The 24472-nt window shown below is 54.2% G+C and overlaps 3 protein-coding genes and 1 long non-coding RNA gene across 5 annotated transcripts in view; 2 read left to right on the forward strand and 2 right to left on the reverse strand.

Moving 5' to 3' along the window:
* RTKN (rhotekin) overlaps positions 1-861 on the reverse strand; it is a 40523-nt gene extending 39662 nt beyond the window's left edge. For both annotated transcript variants that reach the window (XM_089526497.1, XM_089526501.1), the window contains exon 1: positions 728-861. In XM_089526497.1, coding sequence (XP_089382623.1) covers positions 728-838 — 111 coding nt within the window. In that variant the 5' untranslated portion in view covers positions 839-861. The remainder of the gene's footprint in view (positions 1-727) is intronic.
* Positions 862-7984: 7123 nt separating this feature from the next.
* LOC149313344 (uncharacterized) lies at positions 7985-8999 on the reverse strand. Its single transcript, XR_016281461.1, has 3 exons — positions 8933-8999; positions 8741-8849; positions 7985-8644 (listed from the first exon to the last, which is right to left on the reverse strand). It is a non-coding gene; the product is annotated as an uncharacterized LOC149313344 (long non-coding RNA).
* A 1576-nt stretch (positions 9000-10575) lies between these two features.
* On the forward strand, positions 10576-16878 carry INO80B (INO80 complex subunit B). Its single transcript, XM_089527164.1, has 5 exons — positions 10576-10680; positions 12788-12974; positions 13353-13471; positions 14112-14287; positions 15055-16878. The coding sequence occupies exons 1-5, from the start codon at positions 10608-10610 to the stop codon at positions 15517-15519; spliced, it is 1020 nt and encodes a 339-aa protein (XP_089383290.1). The 5' UTR covers positions 10576-10607; the 3' UTR covers positions 15520-16878.
* Positions 16879-19083: 2205 nt separating this feature from the next.
* WBP1 (WW domain binding protein 1) lies at positions 19084-23769 on the forward strand. Its single transcript, XM_089526502.1, has 4 exons — positions 19084-19445; positions 20250-20352; positions 21580-21741; positions 22343-23769. The coding sequence occupies exons 1-4, from the start codon at positions 19356-19358 to the stop codon at positions 22993-22995; spliced, it is 1008 nt and encodes a 335-aa protein (XP_089382628.1). The 5' UTR covers positions 19084-19355; the 3' UTR covers positions 22996-23769.
* Positions 23770-24472: the final 703 nt, after the last annotated feature.

Below are 24472 nucleotides of genomic sequence, written 5' to 3' on the forward strand. Positions count from 1 at the left end.
AGACCGACGGGGATCCTGGGGGCGAAGACCCAGGAGGGCGGCCAAGTCCCTTGAAGAGCCCTCCGCCGCCTTGGCCAAGAAGAGCCGGGGATTCTGGGAGCTGGAGTCCAAAGCCCTTCGAGGGCAGAGCTTGGGGAGCCCTGCTGCTGGGCGCCTTGAAGCCCTTTCCCTCCGAGGATGGCGAGGGGCTTCTGGGAAAGTCCAGCCCCAGAGAGCCCTGGGAAGAGGAGGAGGAGGAGGAGGAGGGGGGGCTGGAGGAAGGCCTTCTGGGGGGCTCCGGGAGCTCTCTCTGCGGGGCAAGCAAGGCTTTTCGGGGGCGGCCCGAAGGGGCTGGAAGCATTTGAACCCAGAGTTTAGCGCTGAAGATGATCCGCACCGGAGAAAGAAGGACCCGGCTTGGCGCCGCTGTCAGCCTCCTGGCTGGAGGCTATGGAATTCTGGGAATTGGAGCGTGTTGGGGGGGGGGCTCCCAGGATCCATCCCACAGCCCTGAGCCAGGAGGCTGAAAGCGGCGCCAAGCCGGGTCCTTCTTTCTCCGGTGCGGATGCAGCCTTCGGCCCCCGCCCCGGCGGGGCTCCTGGGAGGCCGAGAGTCGGCGGAGGCGCTGGGGAGTCCCTCCGGGGAAGCGGGCCCTGGCAGCCGGAGCGGAAGGAAGGAAGGCAGGAAGGAAGGAAGGAAGGAAGGAAGGCAGGAGTCCCGGGCAGCCGGGCGGAGGAGGGAGGCTGACCTGCTCGGGCTCCTCGAGGAGGCTGAGCCGGAACCGGCCCCGGCGGAGCTCCATCTCCAGGGCCGAGCCCCGCGCCACCGTCGCCCGGCTCCGCTGCTGCCTCTGGAACATCCCGACCCTGGAGCCTCGCTCGGCCGGAGCCAAAGGACGGGAGGCAGCCCCTGGGCCCCGCCGAGGAGGAGCAGCGGCCGGGCGGGAGGAGCCGCCCCGGACCGCCCCGTCCCCTGCGGCGGCCAGGGAAGGAGGCCCGCCCGGACTGGACTGCTCCCGGCCCGGCCCCTGCTGCTGCTCCTGCCCCTCAGTCCCTGGGCCCCTTTGCTCTTGGACCCTCTGGGGCCCCCTTGAAGACCTATGCAGCCACGGGGGCTGCTTACAGACATGGGCCCCCCGGGCCCCCAAGGCCAGCTGCTAAAGGGGCCCTAAGCCCCTATGCCCTGCTGGGGCCCATAGAGCCCTCCGTCTGACCCTGGCCTCTCTGGGCCACTAGCCCCAATGCCCCCGGGCCCCTAAGCCCCCCCCCGGGCCCCCGTTTGGTTGGGCCCTTTCCCTCTGGGCCCCCTTGACCCCATAGCCCTCAATGGCATGGGCACCGGGGGCCCTCAAGCCAGAGGCCTCCCCTCCCAAAAGCCCCCCCCCCATGTTTCTCCCATAGACTCCTGCAGTGGAAGCGCTGGCCCTCCGGCATGAAGACCCTTCCCTCCTCTCTCAACATCTGGACCAAAGGCAGGGCTAGGAATAGCATCCTCAACCTCTTTCTTTCTTTCTTTCTTTCTTTCTTTCTTTCTTTCTTTCTTTCATTTTGAACATCTCAGCCTCATGAAGAAGAAGAAGAAGCAGCAGCCAGTGGAGCTTCAAAAGCTTGCAGCCCCTATAATGTGCATTTTGGTTGGCTCCATAAAGGTATCACTGCCTTGTGGGTTTGAATGCTCCTGTCAGGAACACACACAAACACCCTGGATCTAGGAGGGTCCTCCCCAGTTGCTCAAAGGCAGCCCAGAGCTCTGCCAGGGAGGGAGAGGTGGGCACCGCAAGGCCAGGGGGAGGGCAGGGCTGCTGAGCCCTGGGCAAAGGGGCATTCAGGCCCACCCTCAGTGGCGTCTCTGCCTCCATCGCCCACCTGCAGCTGCCCAGAAACACACACACACACACCTGCCAGCAATGGGTGGAGTGGGAGAAGCTGCTTTTCTCATGTTCAGACGCACCCACAGCCCAAGCCCTGTTGGCTGACAACATTGCGGTCTGATGTTCCCAAGCTAAAGCAGTCTGCCCTGTCCCAGGTGAGCATTCGCACTCACTACTCTTTTGTGTCGGGACCTGTAGTTTGGGGAGGGACATCAAGGTCTCTGCTTGTGCCTAAAGGACTTGCCAAACTACAAATCCCAGGATTCCTTGACAGTGAAACTGAGCTAACTGCGCACATGCTCCCCTGGGAAGTCTGTCCTGGCTTCTGCTGTAACAAACTTGGGGTTCCTATGGGTCAGCTCAGTTGTTGTCTTTTAAAGATGCCCGGCTGATCCAGGAGCCAGGGTCTCCATGGCATCAGCTCCATGACTGGACTTGGAGCAGGCCCTGGGGGTTCCGGGTTCCGGTCCTGCTGCCTAGAGCACACTAAGTGGACTCTGGACCTCAGAACCAAAGAGCCTTTTATTTTGGGAGCAAAGCTCAGTGTCAGAGCCCCGGCTTTGCTCAGAGAAGGTCCCAGGCTGGCTCTGGGGCCAAAACCCTGTCTGTCTGTCTGTCTGTCTGTCTGTCTGTCTGTCTGTGGGGGACCCCAAAGAACAGCTGAATGTGGGGAAGGGGTGCTAATGGTTAGAGCTGCCTCAGAAGATGACTTGGACCTACCTTCTTTGGAGATCCTTAAACAAAGGCCCCCTCTGCAGCACTTTAGCTGAGGATTAGTGCGTGGCAAGAGGCTGGATCTTCACACATTCAGCCTTGGCAAGGAAGACATAACAGTAATAGTAAAAGAGCTCCTATACCTGGGTCAAACATTGACCAGAATAGGGACTGCGGTCAAGAAGTCAGAAGAAGGCTAAGAATGGGGAGGGCAGCCCTGAAAGAACTAGAAGAGCCCCTAAAGAGCAAAGTGTGTTCCCATTGCCATGTATGAGTGCGAGAGATGGACAGTTCAGGACAAAAAGAGAATCAGTGCATTGGAGATGTGGGGCTGGAGAAGAGTGCTGAGCCAAAAGGACAAAGAAATAGGTCCCATCGAGCCTGAAATCTCCTTGGGAGCAAGATGGCAAGACTGAGGCTGTCATACTTTGGCCACATCACAAGAAGGCAGGACTCATGAGAAAAAGCCATGATGTTAGGGAAATGGAAGGAAAGCGAAAGAGGGGAAGACCATGCTTGAGGTGGATGGACTCCGTCAGGGAGGCCATGAGCATCAGTCTGCGAGAATTGAGAAGCACAGTGGAGGACAAGGAGTCTGGGAGGCGTCTCCTCCAGAGGACAGCCATGACTTGAGACCAGCTGGAGGGTGGCTAACAACAACAACGAAGGTGGCTGACTAGCTGGCCCTTGCAGCCCCTTCCAGCTCTCTGGTCCCTGTGAGTCTCTCATTGCAGGCTCCGCATCCATCTTCTCCGACCTCTCCGTCAAGCTGCCCTGAGCTCTGCCAGCGGTGCCTTGGCCTCCTCCTCCTCCTCTTCCCATGGGGCACCTGTCCGGCCTCCCTTGGCCTTGCTGCCCAGAAGATGTGGGGATGGAGGCGCTGGAGGGAGATGGTGCTTCCTCACCCGCAGTGCCAGGCGCAAGGCACCCTCCAGCTCCCAAACAAGCCCCGGTTGTTGTTGTTGTTGTTGTTGTGGGAGACAAGGAGCTCCTTGTGGGGGTCATTTCAGCCCCGTGGGAAATGAATGGCTGGGGTCACACAGGGCGCTCTGCCTCCCCAGGGGAGTATCTCGGACATATATTGACTCTTTATGTGTGCTTTAGCCCACTCACCCAGAGAAATCCATGTGCAACACAAGAGGAAAGTGTGCCGTGGGATCTCCCATGCTCTTCCAGGGCTGAGATCTCGCATTCATTCAGAGTGGGATCTCTAAAGGAGACAGTTTCACACACACAGACCCCCCTTTGTGCCTGGGGCTCCTTGCGACATCTCTGTTGTGTGTGCGCATGAGTCTGGCCTCCTGTCACAACACAGTGCACCCTTCTTGCTGCTTTGGCAGTGAAGTCATGGGGAAAACCCTCTGGGGGCATTCTCTCTGGGTCAGAGGGACTAAGGGACGTCAGTGGAGCCAGTGGTCCAAGGCTGAGGGGTTCTCTTGGGGGCAAGGAAGGGCTCAGCCGCCCCTCACTTCCCCAGAGTGACTCTGTGGGTTGTTGCACAACTGGCCTGAGGGCAAAGCAAGGCTGCACCTCTTAAGTCCCCGTCCGCCCCACAGCAGCCAGTGCCAGCTCAGAGATGGAGGGATGCCAGCTCCCTTTCGCAGGAGGCCTTGATCTTATCACAGGCCAAGGGGAGCAGCAGCAGGGAAGGTGGAGGGGAGGAAGGAAGGAAGGAAGGAAGGAAGGAAGGAAGGAAGGAAGGAAGGAGAGAAAAGGAGAAGAAGGAGGGAGGAAGGGAGGGTACCCTTGGAAAATTAGCCGCATAATCAAAGGGGAGAGTGGATTACAAGAGGCAAGCGGTCTGGCTTTAGGGGTATCCCCCAGTCCCTCCTGGCCTGTGCCCCTTGCCAGTTCAGGGCATCACTATGGAGGCTGACCAGTTGGACTGTGTCCAGACGATTGCAAGATGGCCAAGATGATGATCCAAGGTCCTAAAGCCAAGTCCTATCAGGGGTGGCTTAGGGAGCAGAGTACGTTTAGCTTGGAGGAGAGAGGAAAGTGATGTGAGAGAGCCATGTGTATTTAATCTGAAGGGCTGCCAGTGCATGAAGGATGGAGTGAGCTTCTTTTCTGCTGCTGCGGAGGGCAAGGCAAGGAGATCCTTGCATCCTAAACAACAGGACAGGCTTCTTTACTGTAAGGACTGGCCAAGAGAGTGGAAGAGACTGCCTTGGAGGGTGGTGGGTTCTCCCTCTTGGGAAGCCGCTAAGCGGAGGGAGGTTGGATGGGCATCTTGCTTTGGCTGTGGATACCTGCACTGGCCGGAGCAGGCAGGACCAGGGTTAGGGTTAGGCTTCTGAGGTCCCTTGAACATTTGTGATTCTGGGATGCAATGGAGAAAGTAAAAGTCAGATACTTGTTTAAGGGGAGGCCATCAGGAACTGGTGGAAGAGAAGGCAGCTGAAGGCAGCCTGGTTCGGCCATGATTACACCTTCTCCAAAGTCCTTCAAGCAGCACTGGTGACTCTTCACAGCAAAGGGGGGAATCTTGCACCTTCCGGGAGTTGCTGGTTTGCACCTCCCAGCATCCTCACCTTCTACCTATGTTGGGTTAGGGGCTGATGGGAGTTGCAGTTCCACAACAGCTGGAGCCCATGTGGCTCCCACCTGCTTTAGTGCAGCCCTCTGCCTGAGGTGAGCCTGAGGGGCAGGGATGGGGCCCAGCGGCCATGCCAGAAACATTGCGTCCCACTCTCTGTGTGTGTGTGGACATGCCTGTGGGCATTGAACATGGGCCTCAGTGGTCCCAGCCTGGCTCCCCTTTTGTGGCTGGAGCATGACCACTACACCCTGCTGCTTCTCCCTGGCTATAGATTCCCATGGTTAAAGCCTAAGACATCTGGGATCCACCAAGCCTCCTGGTCAGCGGCTGCTCCTGCTGACATGGAAGCCTCCCTGGTCCCAGATGCAGGAGAGAAAGAGCTGCACTCTGCACATGCCTCTTGGCACCACTGTCCTTATTCCTTATTGGTGCTTGATGCCTTCCAAGGTACTGAGCCCCAGCCCACACAGCAAGCCTCCCGCCCAGGGAACGCGAATGGCTTCAGAGGAGGCAACGGTTGAGTTTTCAAGTTCAGCCTCTTGTCGTGTTTCAACACGTCTTTGTCTGTTTTTGCCTTTGAGCCTACAGTTGGGGCCTTCTCTCTTTTTCTCAGAGGCTGCTGTGAAGGAATGCGCTTGAAAAATGGAGGTTGCACAAGAGCCCCCTTTCTCTGAGAAACCCCCCAAAACAGGCAGCTCTAGGTTGTCTCTTGCCTTGAGCAGAATGGAGGCTTCTTCCCACCCCTCTGTACTCATCTCTGGGGCTGAAAGATGGCATTCCCACTTCAGGGCAGGGAAGAAGGGAGGTCCACCTTCCTTCAGCACAGAATCTTGCAGGAAAGGATTGCCAGCCCAAGAAAGCAGGGGTGACCCTTGGCGCCTGGCCAGGCTTGGGCTGTGTGCCTGAAATGGTCAGTCTGTGAAGACCAGGAAGGTTGGCAGCCATCCTGAGCATCTTGAGGGGAAACCAAAGTACTCCAGCCATACTTTCGAGTGGGCTCCGCAACAAGATGCCAGTGTGCCCACAGACGCCTCCTCTGTGCCCACAAGGCCCCCTCCTCTTACCACTCCATTTCCTTTATAAATAAAATCCTGGGCAGCTGCAAAGTGAAGGGCTGGGGTTAGAGCTGCCCACTGCCAACCTGCCTCCCTTTCCCCCGTCCAGTGCCAGGATGTGGGTCTGGGGAGATCTTAGAGACTGTGCTGAAGAGCCTGCAACACTTCTGCAGATGGCAACACTTTCCCTAACAATATTTTAGCATTCAAAGATATAGGTGTGTTAGTCTGTAGGATCAGTATGGAAGAGATGTTGTAGCACCTTTGAAAGGAAGAAGTTGGCAGCAGGAGCTTTCCTGCAGTCTGCTTCCTCCAAATACATCAGAAGAAATAGACTTTGGTCTCAGGAAGTTCATGCTGCCAACTTCTTCCTTCCAGTCAGTCTCAAAGGTGCTGCAAGATCTCTCTACATAATGTTTTACTATGTGTGTGTGTTTGTGTTTTTGCTGGGGATGCCAGCAAGCAACCAGATTAGGTGATTTGGTAAGCAATGCATACCTGGTTTTAAAAACAAGAAAAGACCCTCCCTGGAATAAGCTAGCTATCCTGGGAAAAGGGTGGTGGGCATAACCTCTTGACATTTCAGAGATGCAAACTGGGACATGGAACATAATGTGGTCAAGATGGCAAAAGGTGGCACGATGTGGTCAAGATTGCAAAACCTGGGCAAGTCACTTTCTCTCAGCATTAGAGGAAAGCAATGGCACACCTTCCTCTGAGTACATCTTTTTATTGCAGCCAGTGTGGCACAGTGCTTTGAGCGTTAGAGCAGGAGTTGTTGTTGTTGTTGCTCTTAGGTGCCCTTGAGTCGAACTCATGGCAACCTGCAGGGGAGACGTCTCCATGACCCCACTGTCCTCTGCTGCTGCTCTTAGGTCCTGCAAATCCAAGTCCTTGACCTCCCTGTTGAGTCCAGCCATCTGGCGCAGACCTTCCTCTCCTTCTGCTGCCTTCAGCCGGCAGCAGTGGGCTTCCTTTGGGGAGTCTGGATGGCTGGCTGGGCTCTGCTCCAGGGTCACACTGGATCCAAGGGATACTTGGAAGGACACTCTTCTCCATCAGGATTGTTGGATGCCAGCCTGAGGTTGGCAAGTCTGGTTCTCCACCTCTGGGCCCTATTGCACCAGAAGGCAGGGAACAAGGGAGCACTGCTCACAATCTGCCCAGCATCATCTCTGGCTATTTTGCACAACAAATGCATTGTGTAAGAGGCAAAATAACAGTGGTACCCTGTGGGTTGGGAGCAGCATTCCTTGGCACCTGCCCTTCCAAACTCTTGGGCATCGACAGGAACACCCGTGTCAAAGCCTGCCTCAAGCCACCGCACTTGTAGCACTTCCATCCCACTTTAGTCGCTGTGGCCTCATCCCATGGGACTTGCAGTTTCATGATGTATCCTCCGGCAGAGATTTCTAAGTACCTCCCCAAACTACAAATCCCAAGAGAATGTAAAATGGTACAGTTAAAGTGGGACCTCAGTGCTCTAGCTGTGTGTAATGGTGAAAACCATGCCAGAATAAAAGCAGGACTTCCTCGGTGTCCGTAAGCCCTCCGGCCATCTTGCAGAAGGACTGCTGGACATTCGGCCTTGCTGAAGCCACAGAGCGGGGTCCAAAGCAGCTGCAGACTCTCAGGTGCGCATCCCCCTTTGTCACAGACGGACCGGTCAGGCGCCTGGTCCCAGCAATAGGCTGTTAAGAGGAGCTTTACAAGACTGAGCTGCATCAGTAGCCTTTTAAATTTCCTCTCCCTTCCTCTTTCTCTCCTCTTTTAAGAAATGGCCTTGTCCCCAACTTAAAGGCCTGTCACCTACTTCTTTTCCTCCTGCAAAAAACGTGTCCCTTTCTGCCTTGGCCTGAGGCCTGGAGGCTGGCAGTTGTGGCTGGCTCTGTATGTGCAGCTTGACTCACTTCCATGAGTCACCCGTCTGCCACCGTGGGCCTCTTTGCCTTCCAGTCGGTGAGGCTGCCTGGGCTGCTTCTGACTCTCTCCTTTGTTCCAGATCCTCCTCTGACTCTCCAGCCAAGTGTGAATCCGCCCAACCGGACCACAGCGTTCCCATGTTTTTAGGCATTCCCATGGAAACGGCGCTTGGAAATGCCTTCACAACCCAAATTTCTCCAATAGCTTTTGTAAATATGTGACCAGACTTTTATGGCCTTTGTAAGCGTCTCGTTTTGCAAGAACGCCTCCTGCCAGGCCCCAAAGCCCAATGAGAAGCTGTGGTCAGGCCACAGAACGGTCAGTGGTGGCTACTCTCAGGCGCTGGACGGTGCAAGGGCCACACTGGGCAGGCCTCTCTGGCGCATGAGAATGGCTCAGTGATGGAAGCACCCGGGATCACCCTCCATGGCCTTTCCGTCCCTGAGAAGACTCAGCTTTCCTGGCTCAGGGGTCAACAAAGCCAGGGCACTGCTGGGGCTTCAGGAGCTCAGGGCAATGCCATGCCAGGCGCCCCTCACTCTTGATGGTGCTGCTGGTTACCTGGAAGACAAAAAGCCAAGCAACAATGGCACAAGACCCACATGAAAAAGGAGATGGAGGGGAGAAGGGCATCTAACTAGCACTTTTAAGACTAACCTAGGCTGCATCTGCACATGCAGAAATAATCTGGTAGCATTCAAAGATATAGCCATGTTAGTCGGTGGAATCGGTATGTAGAGAGACTTTGCAGCATCTTTAAGACTAACTGAAAGAAAGAAGTTGGCAGCATGAGGTTTCTAGACTTTAGTAATAATAATAACAATATTAATAATAGAGATGTTATGGTACCTTTGAGACTCACTGGAAGAAAGAAATTGGCAGCATGAGCTTTCATAGACTTCAGTGTACTTCCTCAGATGTATTTAGATGCAACAACAACAATAATAATAATAATAATAATAATAATAATATGTAGAGAGACCTTGCAGCACCTTTGAGACTAAATGAAAGAAAGAAGTTGGCAGCATGAGGTTTCTAGACTTTAGTAATAATAATAACAATATTAATAATAGAGATGTTATGGTACCTTTGAGACTCAATGGAAGAAAGAAATTGGCAGCATGAGCTTTCATAGACTTCAGTGTACTTCCTCAGATGTATTTAGATGCAATAATAATAATAATAATAATAATAATATGTAGAGAGACCTTGCAGCACCTTTGAGACTAAATGAAAGAAAGAAGTTGGCAGCATGAGCTTTCCTAGACTTAAGGCTACTTCCTCAGATGCATTTGGTGGAGTGGAAGCCAGGCACAGACATATATATGCCACTGGCATGTGAGGATGGCCATTCAGATTTAAAACCCTTTGTCATATATAAGTCTGTCACTCCCCCAAAGGCATCTCAGGAAGTGGACTTAATTTTACAAAAGATCATGCGGCCACAGCGCTCTATATATAAATGTTAATAAGAATGATAATAATGATGATAATGATAATAATAATAATAATAATAATAACAATAACAATAATGTTAGGCTGAATCCCCCTCTCTGGCTTTACTTCACGAACGAAGATTCAGGAAGGACTCATCCCGCGCTTTCTATAAGCGCGGTGATGACTAAATCCACAGTGGAGAAATAATGGTTTGGCCCCGCTTTAACTCTTTTTCTGGCTCAAGGCTATGGAATTCTGGGAGTTGGAGTTTGATGTGGGCCCAGAGCAGAGCAGAGCTCTGGGCCCCACGACCAACTCCAACTCCCAGAATTCCATAGCCTTGAGCCAGGGTCCGCTCTGGGTCCCATAATGAACTCCAATTCCCATAATTCCATAGCCTTGAGCCAGACAACAAATTAAAGCGGGGCCAAACCGGGTTATTTCTCCACTATGGATGCCAGCCCTAGTTTTCTGCAAGCAAACGAAGTGGGGAGGAGACCGAAAGTAACGAGGAGCGAACAAGCTTCGTCGACTCGTTTAGGAGTAACGGTGGAGGAACGAAATTACATTCCAAAGGCTGCGTTGACAAGTATAGAGGAAAATAACGCCTTCGTGATCCTTTTAAAGACAGACGAGAGTCGCTTCGAGAGGACGTTTCCCCGTTTCATGCCATTTCCTCCTCGATCCCGAGGGTTTCTCCCTCCCTGGAAAAGTAACGGAAAAGTAACGACCAGCGCAGGCCCGTAACGCGACCCTTTCCTTCATCCATCCCAACGAGGGACAAGAACTGCTGTCCTTTCCGGCGCTGTAAAGGAAAACGGGAACTAATTACTTTAGAAAAGTAATTTCTGTAGAGTAAAAGGAAGGGGCGGGGCTATGAGGAAACTTCCGAACCACACCCGGAAGTTGCTGACCCGGCTCCCGGCATGACTCTATATGATCTAAGTCTATGCGCTGTAAGTCTCCCAGAGGCGTGTCCTTGGCACTTCCGGGGCGGAAGTACGTCACTGGGGCCGCCGCGTCCGTTCCCGATTGCGGTCCCCCGGGCAGCGAAGGCTGCGGAGCGGCGTTCCTCTTCGCCAGGCCGATGAGCAAAGCGTGGCGGAGGGCGGAAACCGGCGGCGGCACCGGCAGGATGGAGGGCGCCTCTGCCGCGCGGGGTGAGCGGAGGGCCGGAGGGGGCGAGGAGGGAGAGGCTGCTGCTGCTGCTGCTGCGGCCAAACTTGGCTTACTTTAAGGCAGTCGTTCTCAACCTTTGGTCCGCTGGATTTTTTCTTTGAGACTTCAACTCCCAGAATCCCTGAACAATGAGCACAATGACTGGGGCTGCTGGGAATTGAAGTCCAAAACCTCTGGAGGCTCTGCTCTAAGGGTTTCAGGTCAAACACCTGAACAACTTGATCAGGAAAGAAGGAACCCTTAAAGTGAACCACGTTTGGCTCCCAGCCCCGAAAAACACTCAAAGCAGGACTCAGCAAAGGCCAAGGAGAAGCCAGCCAGGGTCAGCAGTGTTCCCAGCAGACGCTAATCCCCAGGCGGCTTCTCCTCCCAGGCAGAGGCCTTGCAAGCCACTCGGCAACAGAACAATACACAGAGTAACATGGAAAGCACTCCTCCCAACCCAGCGTCACACAACACTCACCCCTCCATATTGGCAGATTCACAGATTTGATTAACATGTTCTCTCTAGGAATCTCTAGGTCCTCCAGTGCAACTCTATGGTCAGCTTTAACTAAAAGTTTCCTTGGAGGACCTGGAGATTCCTAGAGAGGGCACTCTACTAGGCCTTTGTAGCTCCTCCAGTGCAATTATATGGTCAGTGTCTGTTGGATGTTGACCACAGAGTTGCTCTGGAGGACCTAGAGATTCCTAGAGAGGTGTCCTCTCAGGTAAAAACATGGTGTTTTTGTTATTTGCAGTTTCCCCATATTCACGGGGGTCTTGTGCCCCTAACCCTAGCGAATATGGAGGGACCAGTGTATACCCAACTCTCTTCCATGCCAGCCTTCTCTGAAGATGCCAAAGCCACAGATGCTGGTGAAACGTCAGGAATAAGCTCTTCCAGAACACAGCCACAGAGCCCCCAAAAACCCACTAATACGGTGACTATGGTTTCCAATTGGCCATGGAGTCAGGCAAAACTGTATTTTATCAGCCTATTTGTTCAAACTGTATGCAGAGGACATTATATATAAAGCAGGATTAGAGTTAGAGCAGTGGTCCCCAAACTGTGCCCTTTAAGGGTTTTTGGACTTCAGCTCCCAGAATCCCAGACTACTGGCCAATGTGGCTGAGGCTTCTGGGAACTGAAGTCCACAATCTCTTAAAGAGCACAGTTTGGGGACCACTGACTTAGAGGATGGAGGTGTGAAAATGCTGTGCAAATCTACAGCGCTATATAAATAAAACATAACAACAACAACAACAACAAAACTGGAGGCAGGTGCATCAACATTATAAGATATGCGTTCTACTAACAGAAAATAGCAAAGAGGAACAATTATTAATGAAAGTCAAGAAAGAAAGTGCAATGATGGGTTTGCAGTTGAACATTAAGAACACAAAAATAATGATCACAGATGAGTGACATAATTTTAAAGCAGACAATGAAGACTTTAAAGTAGTTCAAGAGCTTCCATACCTTGCACCATGAATCAGAATGGGGACTGCAGACAAGAAATCAGAAGAAGGCTAGGATTTGGTAGGGCAGCTATGAAAGAACTGGACAAGATCCATACATCACATTGAACATTAAAGTTAGGATAGTCCCTACCGTAACATTTCCAATTTCTATCTAAGTTTGTGAAGCTGGACTGTGAAGAAAGCAGACAGGAAGACAAGGAACTAATTTGAAAAGTGTTGCTGGAGAAGAGTTCTGAGGTTACCATGGACTGGAAAAAAAGACAAATAAATGGGTCTCGGAGGAAACCAGGCCTAAACTCTGCCTAGAAGCCAAGATGACTAAACAGAGGCTGTTCTGTTTTGGACATGCCACAAAAAGACATGGCTCACTAGAAAAGGAAACGTAGTAGGAAAAGAGAAAGTTCTCATTACAGACTCCGTCAAGGAAGCCACAATGGCTGCCCTGAGTCTACAAGACCTGAGCAGGGATCTTGATGATGGGGGCACTAGGGAGGCCTCTCATTCAAGGGGCTGCTGTAAATCAAGGTTGACATGATGTCAATTTACAACAAGAACAGCCCAGATGTTTTGATGTGTTCTGAGCTCTGTGGTTGGTAACCATCTTGCTTTCTCTGCTCCTTGCAGGTGATGAGGATGAGTCCAACAGCCATGGGTCCCACAAGAAGAAGCACAAGAAGCACAAGAAGAAGCACAAGAAGAGACATCACCGTGAGGATGCCGGCCTGGCAGCGATGGAGATGGGCACTGCTCCCCCCAAGCCTCAGCTGAAGCTCAAAATTAAGCTGGGGGGACAGATCCTGGGCACCAAGAGGTACACAGTGGTGGGCACTGGGCAGAAAGGACAATTGAGGGGCAAACAGGACAGATGATGCTGGTGGGAGAAGGGGAGGTGGTCACTCCCTGTTTGGCTCATCTTAAATGGAATTGAATCTGAGCGGTTGAAATGAAGCAAATAATCTCAGCAAAACCATTCCCAGCTGGGCTAAGCCTCTTGTGCTGCATCCAAAAAATGCTCAAACCTTACTCTAAGTACCTGGAAGAGAGGCACTTTGTAGCTCAGGAACACCTTTGTAGGTGTGCGGCTTTGCCTAGGCATTTCCAGCCTCAACTCAGAGCTGAGCTTGGCTAACCTGCAGTCCCTCCCTGTGGCCAGTTTTGACCACTATTTGCCTCTTCTTTTGCCCCCCAGCGTGCCAACCTTTACGGTCATCCCTGAAAGGCCCCGCTCCCCATCCCCGCTGATGGTTGTGGATGATGAGGATGAGCCCATGGAAGGAGTGCCCATTGAACAGTATCGAGCTTGGCTGGGTGAGCGGATGATACTTTTTGGGTGGGGTCTCTTTGGTGAAATTGTCTGGGGGCAGGGGGATGAGAAGGAGCCATCACTGGCAAACTCTTCTGGATCCCATTGGTGGGCAGAACTGTGCATCCAGTCCAGTTACTGGGCTGCTCACTTGGGGATGTGGGGAGAGTCGGGGTGTCATTTGACCCCCAACAGGAGGATTGGCAACACATAAACATATAAAAGGCATCCCACACTGGGATGCAAAGTAGTGACTTCAAATGGAAAGAAAAGTGATTCTGACTAACCATTATGAAGTTCCTGATGTAAGAACTGTTAAGATAGTGGAATAGCCCTTCTCGGAGGACAGTGGAGGACTGTTTTTACACAGATGTTGGGCAGCCACCTCTTGGGGTGCTTGAGCTGTGCATTACTGGGTGGCAAGGAGTTGGGCTAGATTGCTGTTTGGGGTCCCTTCCAGCTTTATGATTCTGTGAACTTGAACAGCTCCCTTAAAGTGCTGACTCTTTTGGGGGCGGTGTTCAGCACTTTAGGCAGCTCCGAATCCCAGTGTGGATTCCTGACTAGGGCAACGTGGAAGCCACCAGCCGCAAGAGAAGCTCTAACTTTCATAGTAACAGTAGTGGCAAACTCCTCCCTCCCCAGATGAGGATAGCAACCTGGAGCCCTCCCCGCTGCCAGAGCTGGACACAGAGATGGGCTTTCCGGCCCGTGAAGAAGAGGAGGAGCAGCGCTGGCTGGATGCCCTGGAGCGTGGCGAGCTGGACGACAACGGGGAGCTCAAGAAGGAGGTGGACGAGTCCCTCCTGACAGCCAGACAGGTGAGGCGGCCAGGGGCCCAAGCTGGACGGAGAGCTGGGGAGCAGGAGTTGCACACCTGCGACAAAAGGCAGGGTGGCTGGGAGGCCTGATGCTGAAGCTGTTGAAGGGGTGGGCTGGGCAGGTAGGGTCAAAGGGGTGGCCCTCCCAGAGCCATTTGGGGAAGGGTGTCCTTTCTCCTCTGTGAATGGCAGCATCAGGCTCCTGGATCAGGCCATTGCTCTAGGAAGGAGAGGCAGCCACCTCCTTTAGACCTGCAAAAGGGCAGTTATAGCCTCCCATCACCTAAATGTCACTGCCTTTCCCAAGACCGCATTGTCATTCATTATGGGTGCCCCTTCCAGTTTGTCTGCTGGGCTTCTCTGATACCCACCAGTTATTGGTTGATTGTATTTATACCCTGCTCTTCAGAAATGCTCTCAGAGCAGCTTACAAATTGATATTTAGACATTTCCTTTCCCTCCAGCTTACAGTCTAATTTACACTCTAAAGACCTCACACACAACGAAAGAGGATGGCAGTGGAGGAGAGGATTAAGTCTAGCAGAAACTGCCTCGTATTCTCTCCCTCTGAAGTCAGGGCAATGGCAGTTGGAATGGAGGGGAGGTCCTTTCTTCTGCCTCTTATTCTCTCCCTCCAAAGCTATGGCAATGGCAGTTGCTGCTTTGCCATGAAACTCTCGGGTCTCTCGGCCTCCGTGCAAACACTGTAGGTCCCTTTCTCTTTCTGTGAGTCACTCACACACTCTCACCCCTCTTTCTACCTGCAGAAGGCCCTCCTGCACAAGCAACAGAGCCAGCCACTGCTGGAGCTGCCCATGGGCTACAAAACAAAAGAGCTGACAGAGGAGATGCTGGTCAAGCGGGAGGAGCGGGCGCGCAAGCGGCGGCTCCAGGCCGCCAAGAAGGCTGAGGAGAACAAGAACCAGACGATAGAGCGCCTGACCAAGACCAGCAAGGCCAAAGTGAAGACTCTGCGAGAGCGCAAAGCCAAAGGGGTGGCAGTGCCCACCGTCTCCTATCGCAATGCTGCCGACGGGATCACGGTCTCCTTCCCCCCAGGAGCCCCTTTGCCCCTGCTGCCTTCCCTCCCGCCCTCCATGCCTCCCCCTACTCTCTGCGGGGTCACAGGCTGCCCCAACCTCAAGCGGTACTCCTGCTCCCGCACCGGGGTGCCCCTCTGCAGCCTCGCCTGCTACAAGAAGAACCTGTTGCTCCAGCAAGTGGCAGCCTAGCATCCTCCACCTTCTCAGGCATGGGATGGACAGGGACCTGCTGCTGCTGCTGCTGCAAAGACTCTAGGTGCCCACATTTAGGTGCACCCCTTTAATCCTGGAGAGAGGTGGAAAAGAATGAGTGTGGTGGCCTTCTCCCATGTGCAGATGTGGTATTGGCCATTCTGCCAAGCTGTGTGATGGCAACAAGGACATATGTCCATCTCTAGAGACGTGAGGCAAGGCACATTCTGAGCCATGGTCCCACAGCATGGCTCAGCCCCAGATGTAGCAATGAGAGAGACAAAGGCACCTCTTGCACTGGGCCCAGTGGAAGCTGCACACTTTGTGCATAGAAGCACATGCACTTACCTTGCTGAGGCTACTCTTGAGCTGGCACATGTTAATGGGGAGGCAGTAGCCCTCAGGGCCCTTCTTGTGTGACACAGATGCAGCCATTGGCTTGGAAGTGAAGGACTGATCTTCCCATTCCTCCTTTGAACCCTTCTGCTTTACATCTGCTAGCAGGACCCTGTTGGCTCCACTTGGCTGGACTCTGCAGAAGGACATGGTTTCCCTTGGCTATAAAGTGACAGTGAAGGCATTCTGCAGAGCCTCAGGTGGTCTGAATCTTGCCTCCTTCCATTACTCTGAGGGAGAATAGCTCAAGGACAGGTATTCTCCCAGGAGAGCAACTTCCAGAAGCCCTTCCAGCAGGATCTGCCACAGGGTTGCTGTCTCCTCACAGCAGCTCACCTTTAGGCCTCATAACTATTCGATCTCTGTAAAATGAGGCACCAGGACCAGGGCTGAAAACCTGTGAGTGGGCAGCTGTGTGATGCGAAGGGGGAAGAGGAGAGATTCGTGAGATGGAGCTGGTTTGGTTTCATCTGGGCTGTACCAAACTGAGAAGCTTCCTGAGCTTCAACTGAGCTCCAAAGCTGGGCCTTGGTCAGGAAACGGGAGGCTGTCTGACCTCTTGCCTCAGACTTGCAGGGTTCTGGTCACCGCTTTGCGTTCGATTTGCTCTTCTAACAAACAAGGGGAATGGGGGTCTCTTGTTTTGGTCTTATCTGGCACCTGAGGTGCCAACCCTGGGATTTTGAAGTGGCTTCTCCTGTTCTGTTCTGGGATGCCAAGACCTGGAGGTAAAGGGGAATGATTTGGGAAACACAGGCTGCTTTAGACAGAATAGCAGCTCTTGTCAAGTTATAGATAGTGGGCAAAGAAGTAACTGCAAGGATAGCTCTACTGATCAGGCCTGGCTCTCCTTACTTCTGTGCCAGGCATTAAAACCCTTCCAGGCACTCTTGGTTGTTCCTAATTTAACCTGGTTTAAAAAAAATGCCTCTTGTTCTAAGTCATGCCCCTTTTATAATAAAATGGTAGCTAACCAAGCTGCATTTCTTATTGATGAGGGACTCTTCCAGCAAGATGACTCAAACTCAAAAGAGGTTAATGCTCAGAGATTGCACCTCAACATTAGGAAGACCTTCCTGAGGGCAAGAGCTATTCAACAGAGGAAGAGGCTGCTGCCGCAGTGGAAGGTGGTGCAGCCTCCTCCTCTGGAGGTTCCCAGACTCTCTAGAGTCTTCCTGCACAGCAGAAGTGGGTTGGACTGGATGGCCCTTGGGTTCCCTTCCAACTCTAGGAGGACTCTATGGCTCCTTAAACAGCATTAATACTGATAAGTAACGCTTGCATGTTTCCAAGCTGTTCATTGTGGGAGGAGTAATGCTAGAAGCCCCACTAACAATACATGGGTGAGAAAGGTGGGTTCAATCTGAAAAGAGAGGCTGCTCCCTGGAAGAGGTTTAAGAAGCCCTCTGCCCCGGAAGGGTCAGCCTGGCACCGACTCGGCTGGCCTCAGATGCAGCCGCAAGGAAGCTCCATCTCACTGACTGAAATGTTCCACCCGATTCAGCCTCATGTTGCAGCTGCGCTCCATGCGGAAGTCATGTTGCATAAATACATTCCCAATGTTTATACCCCACTCTTCTGCCAGAGAGGCTTTGTTCACTGCCCTTGAGCCGATCTTGGGTCTGGAAACCATGAAGCCCAATGAGGAAGGACTCGGGGAATTGCTGGGGATGTTTAGCCTGGAGAAGAGAAGGTCAAGAGGGGATATGATGATAGCCCTGTTTAAACATCTGAAGGCATGTCATAGTGAGGAGGGAGAAAGCTTGTTTCCTGCTGCTCCAGAGACTAGGACCCAATGGAGCCATGGATGCAAGCTCCAGGGAAAGGGATTCCAGCTCAACATTCGGAGGGACTTCCTGAGTCAGGGCTGTTTGACAATGGAGCCCCTTCCCTTGGAGGCTGTCTTTAAAGAGAGGCTGGATGGCCATCTGTCAATGGGGTGCTTTGATGGAGAGTTCCTGCATGGCAGCAGAAGGAGGGCCTTGGACTGGACCTGGGCCCATCTTGGGCCTCTTCACCTCCAGGATGCTATGATTCATGGCAGCCCTCTGGAAGAGCCATCTGCCCCCGCTGCTCTGCTTAATCCCTGCAGCCCCATAAAGCCCACAGTGCCCTCCTTCATAGGGCCCACCCTCCATCTGCCATGCGGCCTTCCTCCTTTCCCCACCATCGCTAATACTAGTAGTAGTAGTAGTAGTAGTAGTAGTATTTATTTGTAGCCCGCCTTTCCCTGCTTTGGATCAAGGCGGGTAACTGCGTATAAAAAGAGAAAACAAGAGAAGCGATCCACGCGGAGAGGGGAATCAGGGCCTCGATCTGGGAAGGCCCGCCGGAAGAGAGCTGTTTTACTGCCTTCTTAAAGGCCTCGAAAGGCACTAGTTGGCGGATCTCTTCCGGCAGATCGTTCCAGATCTTTGGAGCGGCGGCGGCGGCGGCGGCAGCAGCAGAAAGCGTCCTCCGGGAGGCAGTGACCAGTCTGTCGCCCGGCAGAGCTTTCCAGGGGGCTCGGAAGCTAACTCCGCCCCACGGAGCCCTTCCGCTCCCACGAGCGCGGAGTCCTGTCAAAGTACAGGACTACTTCCGGCGCCATGAGGCGGAAGTGGCAGCGCCTGCTTTAACCTCCACTTCCGGTCTGGGAGACGTGGCCGCCTTTCGTTTCGAGGAGGGACTGGGCGCCTGGCATTTCGGCGCAGAGAGGTTTCCGGGTTGTTGTCAGCTGACCTTTCCCCTAACTAGCCTCTTCCGTCCGCTCCCGGCAGTCTTCCTATTGGCCAGCGTGGGCGCCCCCCCCACTTCCGCCTTCCTCGCTCGGGCTCTCGTTTTATTGGTCGGCTGGCTGCTAGGGGCGGGACATCAACTGAGGTCTCTGTGTTCCCCTCCCTCCCCGTTGGCTGACAAATCATCCCTCCGTCGTTCTGAATGAGCTTGGCTCCCTGTGGCCGAGCCCTGTGTCAGTCACGCCTGTTGCCGGAAGGAGTCTGCAGTCATTGGCGGAGACCTGCGTCCATCTCGTCCGGGGGCGGGCCCGCGCCCCTTTGTCTGCCGTTGTTATGCGAAAGCTCTCCCTCGGATTGGTTCCGGCGGAGCGAGGGCTCCGGCGCCGATTGGCTGTTAGGGGCGGGGCGTGCGTAGGAAGGTCCTGATTGGCTGTCCGGGGGCTCGGGGGCGGGAGCTGCGCCCAGAGTAATGGCGGCGGCGTCTCCGTCGGAGGCGGCGGCGGGGCCGGTCCTGGCGAGGGCTGAGGCGGCTGCCGCGGGGATGAGCGGACGCCAAGGCCCCGGAGGCGGAGCAGGAGAGCCGGCGAAGGCGCAGGGGGAGCCGGCGGAGGCGGAGGCGGCGGGGTCCGGGCGGAGGCGAGGCGGTCCGGCGGAAGCCGAGGGGGCCCCCGGCAGAGGCGGCGGAGGCCGAGGCGGCGGTCGTCGTCTGTAGGCGGCGCCATGGAGCGGGAGACGCCGAGGCGGGCGCCGGGCGGAAGGGAGGCCCAGGCCGGGTGGGCCGCCGCTGCCTTGCTGGGCCGGGAGAGGCAGGTGCGCCGCCCGCCGGGAGGAGGGTCCAGGAGGATGCCTCCCTGCAGCGGCCCGGAAGGCATCGGGGGGCGCCCAGAGGGCGAGGGCTGCCCGGCCTCCTTCCCCGCAGAGAGCCAGAGGCGGAAGGGCCCCTGAGGTCCCCTTCTCCGGCCATGCATCCCATTGACAGAGAGCCCTCCAGCCCCTGCTCACGGACCTCCAGGGGCCTCCCTTGAGGGAGCGATGTCTTCCGCTGTCCAACAGCCCTTTGGTCGCCAGGAGGCTCCTCCTCATCTTGAGGCGGCGGGGTCTCCTCCTGGAGCTTGGCTCCTTTGGGTCCCAGTCTCTGGAGCAGCAGAAAGCCAGGCCGCTCCCTATCCTCCTATCCCCTCTTGCCTTTCCCTTCTCCAGCGCCCTCAGCCTCCCCTGAGAGGGCTTTCTGCTTCCAAGGAAGACTGCCAGGCGGCAGCAGAGGTGTCTAGGCTGGATCACAGATGGACCCAAAAGGGCCCTGATGCAGCCCAGCCCCTTGATTCTGCCGTGCAGGAACTCTCCCCCCAAAAAGAGATGGCCATCCGGCCTCTACTTCAAGGCCTCCAAGGAGGGAGACTCCGTTGAGGAGCGTGTGCCACGGTCAAAGGGCTCTTACTCTCAGGACGTTCCTCCTAAGGTTGAGATGGAACCTCCTTTCCTCTCACTTGCAGCCATTGCTCCATTGGGTCCTGTTCTCCGCAGCAGCAGAAAGCAAGCTTGCTCTGTGCACAACATGATATCCCTTTAAATACATAAACAGGGCTATTACAGCGTCTTCTTCCTGCTTTTCAGGCGCGGGAGTACTGCCCCGGGGTGAACAACCAGCCCTACGTGTGCGAGACGGGCCACTGCTGCGGGGAGACGGGCTGCTGCATCTACTACTATGAGCTCTGGTGTGAGTAGCCTCAGCTGAATGTGGGCACAGTCTGCCAACAGCCTTCCCTCTCTTTCAGGCCCAAGCTGGCTGGCAAGGGAGCTGAATCAAGAGGCCACTGAGAACCTGATGAGACAAAAGTTAAAGGACCGTTTGAAAATTAGCTATCCCATAAATATGCTTATGGCAACAAATAACAACAACAACAATAATAATAATAGATGTTCATTTCCTTCCTGCCCCTTTCTTCTCAAGGCAAGGTGCAGCATATTAAAATGCAAACAGTTAGCAAGAGAAGACATAAAGCCAACAGTGAAAAGACAATACGGCGAAACCATTGAGGTGTCCGCAATACACTGTTTACACGCATAATGTGCAAGTCTAGAAATGTAGATTAAAAACTGTCCCAGAAAACAGTGCTGCATTTTAACTCATTCATATATATATATATATACACACACGTATGATGAAAGGCAAGAGTTACTCTGCCCTGGAAGCACTGACCCCTTCCGCTTTCTGACCCATCCATCCTGAAGCGGGAGACAAAGAGTTATCTCTGCCAGAATTTTGTAAGTTCTTTGGCATTGTTTTGCTTTGCTTCATCCTTTAGATCCTTTGTCATGTGCTTCTAAGTTTTACCTTCGAATAATTCATGGGTCATATCGAAATCCATAATTTTGGCCCCCAAACTGCCTTCGAATTTTATACGACTTACAGTCAAATATATATGGTGAGTACGTTCTGTAAAACATACAGGTCAAAAAGGCACATTTTAAGATTGACCAGGTAGGCCTTCTGGAAAAGGTGTGTCTTTAAAGCTGTCAGAGGCATTTCCAGCTGCTGTCATTCATGCCTCTTCCAGGAGGAATGACAGTCTGGGGACAGCAGAGGAAAAGCTCCTCTGGGAACCATTGTCAGTAAACAAACACTTAAATTACAGTTGGCATTTGGTACCCACTGCAGTTTGGTTCCAGGACCCCCAGTGGATGCTGTTATCCATGGATATTCAAGTCCCATTATATACATTGGGGTAGGAAAATATGTCTCTTATGTACAATCATAAAACAAAGGTTTGCTTTGGTGGAATTTATGCATTTTTTGAATGTTGTGAAGCCATAGATGGTTAAATCAGCAGATAAGGAATCCCTGGATATATGGAGGGCTGACTGTAAATGAAAGCAGGACCCTCCCTCCCTCTTCTCCTCCTCTATCTCCTTCTCATCCTCCCCTCCTTTCTTTCCTTCTCAGGGTTCTGGCTTCTCTGGACGGTGCTGTTCCTCTTTGGCTGCTGCTGTGCCTATCGGCACCGCCGTGCCAAACTGCGCTTGCAGCAGCAGCAGCGCCAGCGGGAGATCAACCTCATCGCCTACCACGGTGCCTGCAACTACCCCCCGTCCATGATGGACCTCAGTGAGTGGCTTACACTGCACACATATTGGGGAAGGGCTGCTGCGCAGGTGGTGACAATCGCTGCTGAGGAAGCGGCTGGGGTCCCCTCAGCCCAAGAAGGGCTTGGGGCAGATGCCTGTTTAACTGTGGCATTCACATTTGCTTGCAAAGGCAGCCTTGAGCGCTGGAGGTTCAGCCATGTGTGAATGTTGGGGACCACCAGGGACTGCTTTGTGTGTCTGAAGCTCCTCCCTGTCTTCCTCGGGGCATGGACAGTACTTGGGTGTTGCCCTGTTCCTGCCCAGCTCTGCCCCTTGAGGAGTGTGCAGTTTTCCTTCGCTCTCAGAGAGTGCCACATGCCTCTGTGATGGCAGTTGCCTTTTTAAGCTGGGTAGCAGGGCTTCCTGACAGTGGATGGTGTGAGGGAAGCACGCTTGATTTCTGGTGGTGTCTGGGCGAAAGGAAAACATGCCCAAGTGGAGAGCATTCAAAGAGACTTTGCTGCCCCTGCTGTGAACCAGAAGGCCACCTGCCAGTTCATCTGGCCTCTTAACTCTCCCTGACTCTCATGGGCAACCAGCGAAATCAGATGAGCCTTCTCTTTCCTTCTTTCCCTCCGCAGGGATGCTGGCTTCCTTCAAGCTCCCTGCCTACGAGGAGGTGGCCCACCGCCCGACCACCCCGCCGCCCCCCTACAGTGCCATCCTTGGGGGCTCTGCCAGCCGCCGGGGCTCCAGCACCTTGACTCTGACAGGCAGCTCTGAGAACTACACCAGCTGTTCGTGCGAATCCAGCTGCCTGACCTCTCCCAGCAGCACCTCCCTCTCGGCCACAGAAGCCAGCACGCCCAGCGAGGTGGGAGAGGCCGAGATGGACGGGGCAGGGGGCTGCAGTAGCAGCACAGTGGGCAGCTGGGAGCTGACCAGCCAGGTGGACACCGGCCCCACGGCCCCACTCCCCAGGCACACTCTCTTCTCCTCCAACGTGGAGCTCTTTGAAGGGGATCCACGGCAGGGCTCCGACAGTGAGGAAGGGCTGGAACCCATGGAGGAGGGAGAGCATTCCAGGCACCGCCGCCTCACAGGGGACTCTGGGATTGAGATGGGACGTGGCCAGGAGGAAGAGGAGGAGGAAGAAGAGGCTGCCCGCCTGCTTGAAAAGGGGGGGACATGCTCTCCCTCCAACGCCGAGGCCCGGAGCCTGTGTGGGGGAGCGGCCGAAGGGGACCCAGAGGAACTGGCCCCCTTCTCCTCCTCACCTACGCTGCCTGTGTGAGGGGACTAGTCCCGCTTGGCTGACCGCCCCTCCAGCTTCACGGGTCTGCCCACCCATCTGGTCACCTCAGAGACTCAGCCATAGCTGCCTGAGTGCCAGGCAGCTCAGCGTAGCGAGCAAGGGCTTGTACCCGCTGCAGTTCACTGTGGAAAATTTCCGCCTTAGCACCGACACTGCCCTCCGTTGCAGGCTCTCATGCTCTCCCTCCCTCCCCGGCTTACACAGTATGTCACGCTCCGTCCCTCCAGCTTTGTGACCAAAGGTCTGCTCCCCCTTTCTCCCCCACAGATGTTTGGGTGCTGGCTTGGGAGCCCATGGTGGACTTGGGGCCCCAGAGGCCTGTGGGTCTGGGAGGGCAAGTGTGTGCGGGGGAGCTATCTATCTGCTGGACCATAACTACCGTAGCAGCTCTCTGTGTGTGCGCGTATGTGTGTGCGTCTCCTGCTGCGCTCCCTAGCCTTTGGTGCGAGGTGTAGCTCTTGTCATGGGGCTGATTCCCCCACCTGGCCCGCCTGCCCCCTGAGCATTTGCACTGGGCTTGGGCTTGGCTGGTTGCATGAGTGAGGGGTTCGTGTGGAGGCCGGTCTCCCCATCCCTGGTCCCACCGGACGGGGCTGGGGATGTGGGGAGCTGGCCTTCCCCTTTCGGGCTGCTTGATGCAGCTTGGTTGATCCATGCCCTGCCCACGCCTGGTAGCCTTTGGAGTGGGGATCTCCTTGCCTCTGCTCTTGGGGGCAGCGGTACGTGCTTACTATTAAAGAGATGTGGAAAGTCCTGGTCCAGAGGCTCTTCAATTGTGCGTCTGTGGCGCTTCTCTTTCAGCTGATGGCTGTTGTGGAAGGATGCGCAGAGGGGGTGGGTATGGTGCTCTAGTTACAGGTCTTTTCCTGTTTGTCTGAGAGGAAGTTAATGGGGGCCCAGGGAGTGTGCCATCCTCATGCTTTAAGCAGGAGTAACCTGTAGCTTTAATGCCAGCCTTGCCCAGCTCTTCTGGCCTCAGCAGTTGGTGAACCTGCCAGCTGATTCCCAGCATTCGTTATTGGTTGCTGTGTTATTGATCATAGGTGTCCTACTCTCTTGCCAGCACCCTTTTATATCAGCTGCTAATTGCAGGGCATGTGATGAGGTGACAATGGTCATGGCAACCCTGTTATTCCAATGCCTGAGCACAGCATTCTTTTAATGCTTTGGGGTCCCTTTTTCAGCTCTTGATATTGTCAGTGAAGGGGGGAGATCACACAGGCTAGCGTCCCCCCCCCCCCCATGGGTGGCATTTGTGTCAAATGTCTTGCTGTTACTGCATCCCATCCTGCTCTTACGTCTGTATTTTTGAATTTCTAGTCCATTCTCCACAATATGGGGGGTGCGGTGGAGAATTCATTTATTGACATTTGCAGGAAGGCATGGAAGGCTAGTGCAATGACCAATGTCCAGCCCTATTCTTTAGCTTCTGGATGAAGACTATCTGCCTGAACTG

Source organism: Sceloporus occidentalis, unplaced genomic scaffold (genome assembly GCF_023333645.1).
Source record: "Sceloporus occidentalis isolate IW3139 unplaced genomic scaffold, rSceOcc1.0.p SCAF_5, whole genome shotgun sequence".
Classification (NCBI taxonomy): domain Eukaryota; kingdom Metazoa; phylum Chordata; class Lepidosauria; order Squamata; family Phrynosomatidae; genus Sceloporus; species Sceloporus occidentalis.

Bases quoted from the DNA above. Each gene is read 5' to 3' on its own strand.
- INO80B (XM_089527164.1), top strand. From the start codon at position 10,608: ATGAGCAAAGCGTGGCGGAGGGCGGAAACCGGCGGCGGCACCGGCAGG. The intron at 10,681-12,787 runs GTGAGCGGAGGG...TGCTCCTTGCAG, and splicing joins GGGCGCCTCTGCCGCGCGGG to GTGATGAGGATGAGTCCAAC. The intron at 13,472-14,111 runs GTGAGCGGATGA...CTCCCTCCCCAG, and splicing joins ACAGTATCGAGCTTGGCTGG to ATGAGGATAGCAACCTGGAG.
- WBP1 (XM_089526502.1), top strand. From the start codon at position 19,356: ATGGAGCGGGAGACGCCGAGGCGGGCGCCGGGCGGAAGGGAGGCCCAG. The intron at 19,446-20,249 runs GTGCGCCGCCCG...CCTGCTTTTCAG, and splicing joins TGCTGGGCCGGGAGAGGCAG to GCGCGGGAGTACTGCCCCGG. The intron at 20,353-21,579 runs GTGAGTAGCCTC...TTTCCTTCTCAG, and splicing joins CTACTACTATGAGCTCTGGT to GGTTCTGGCTTCTCTGGACG.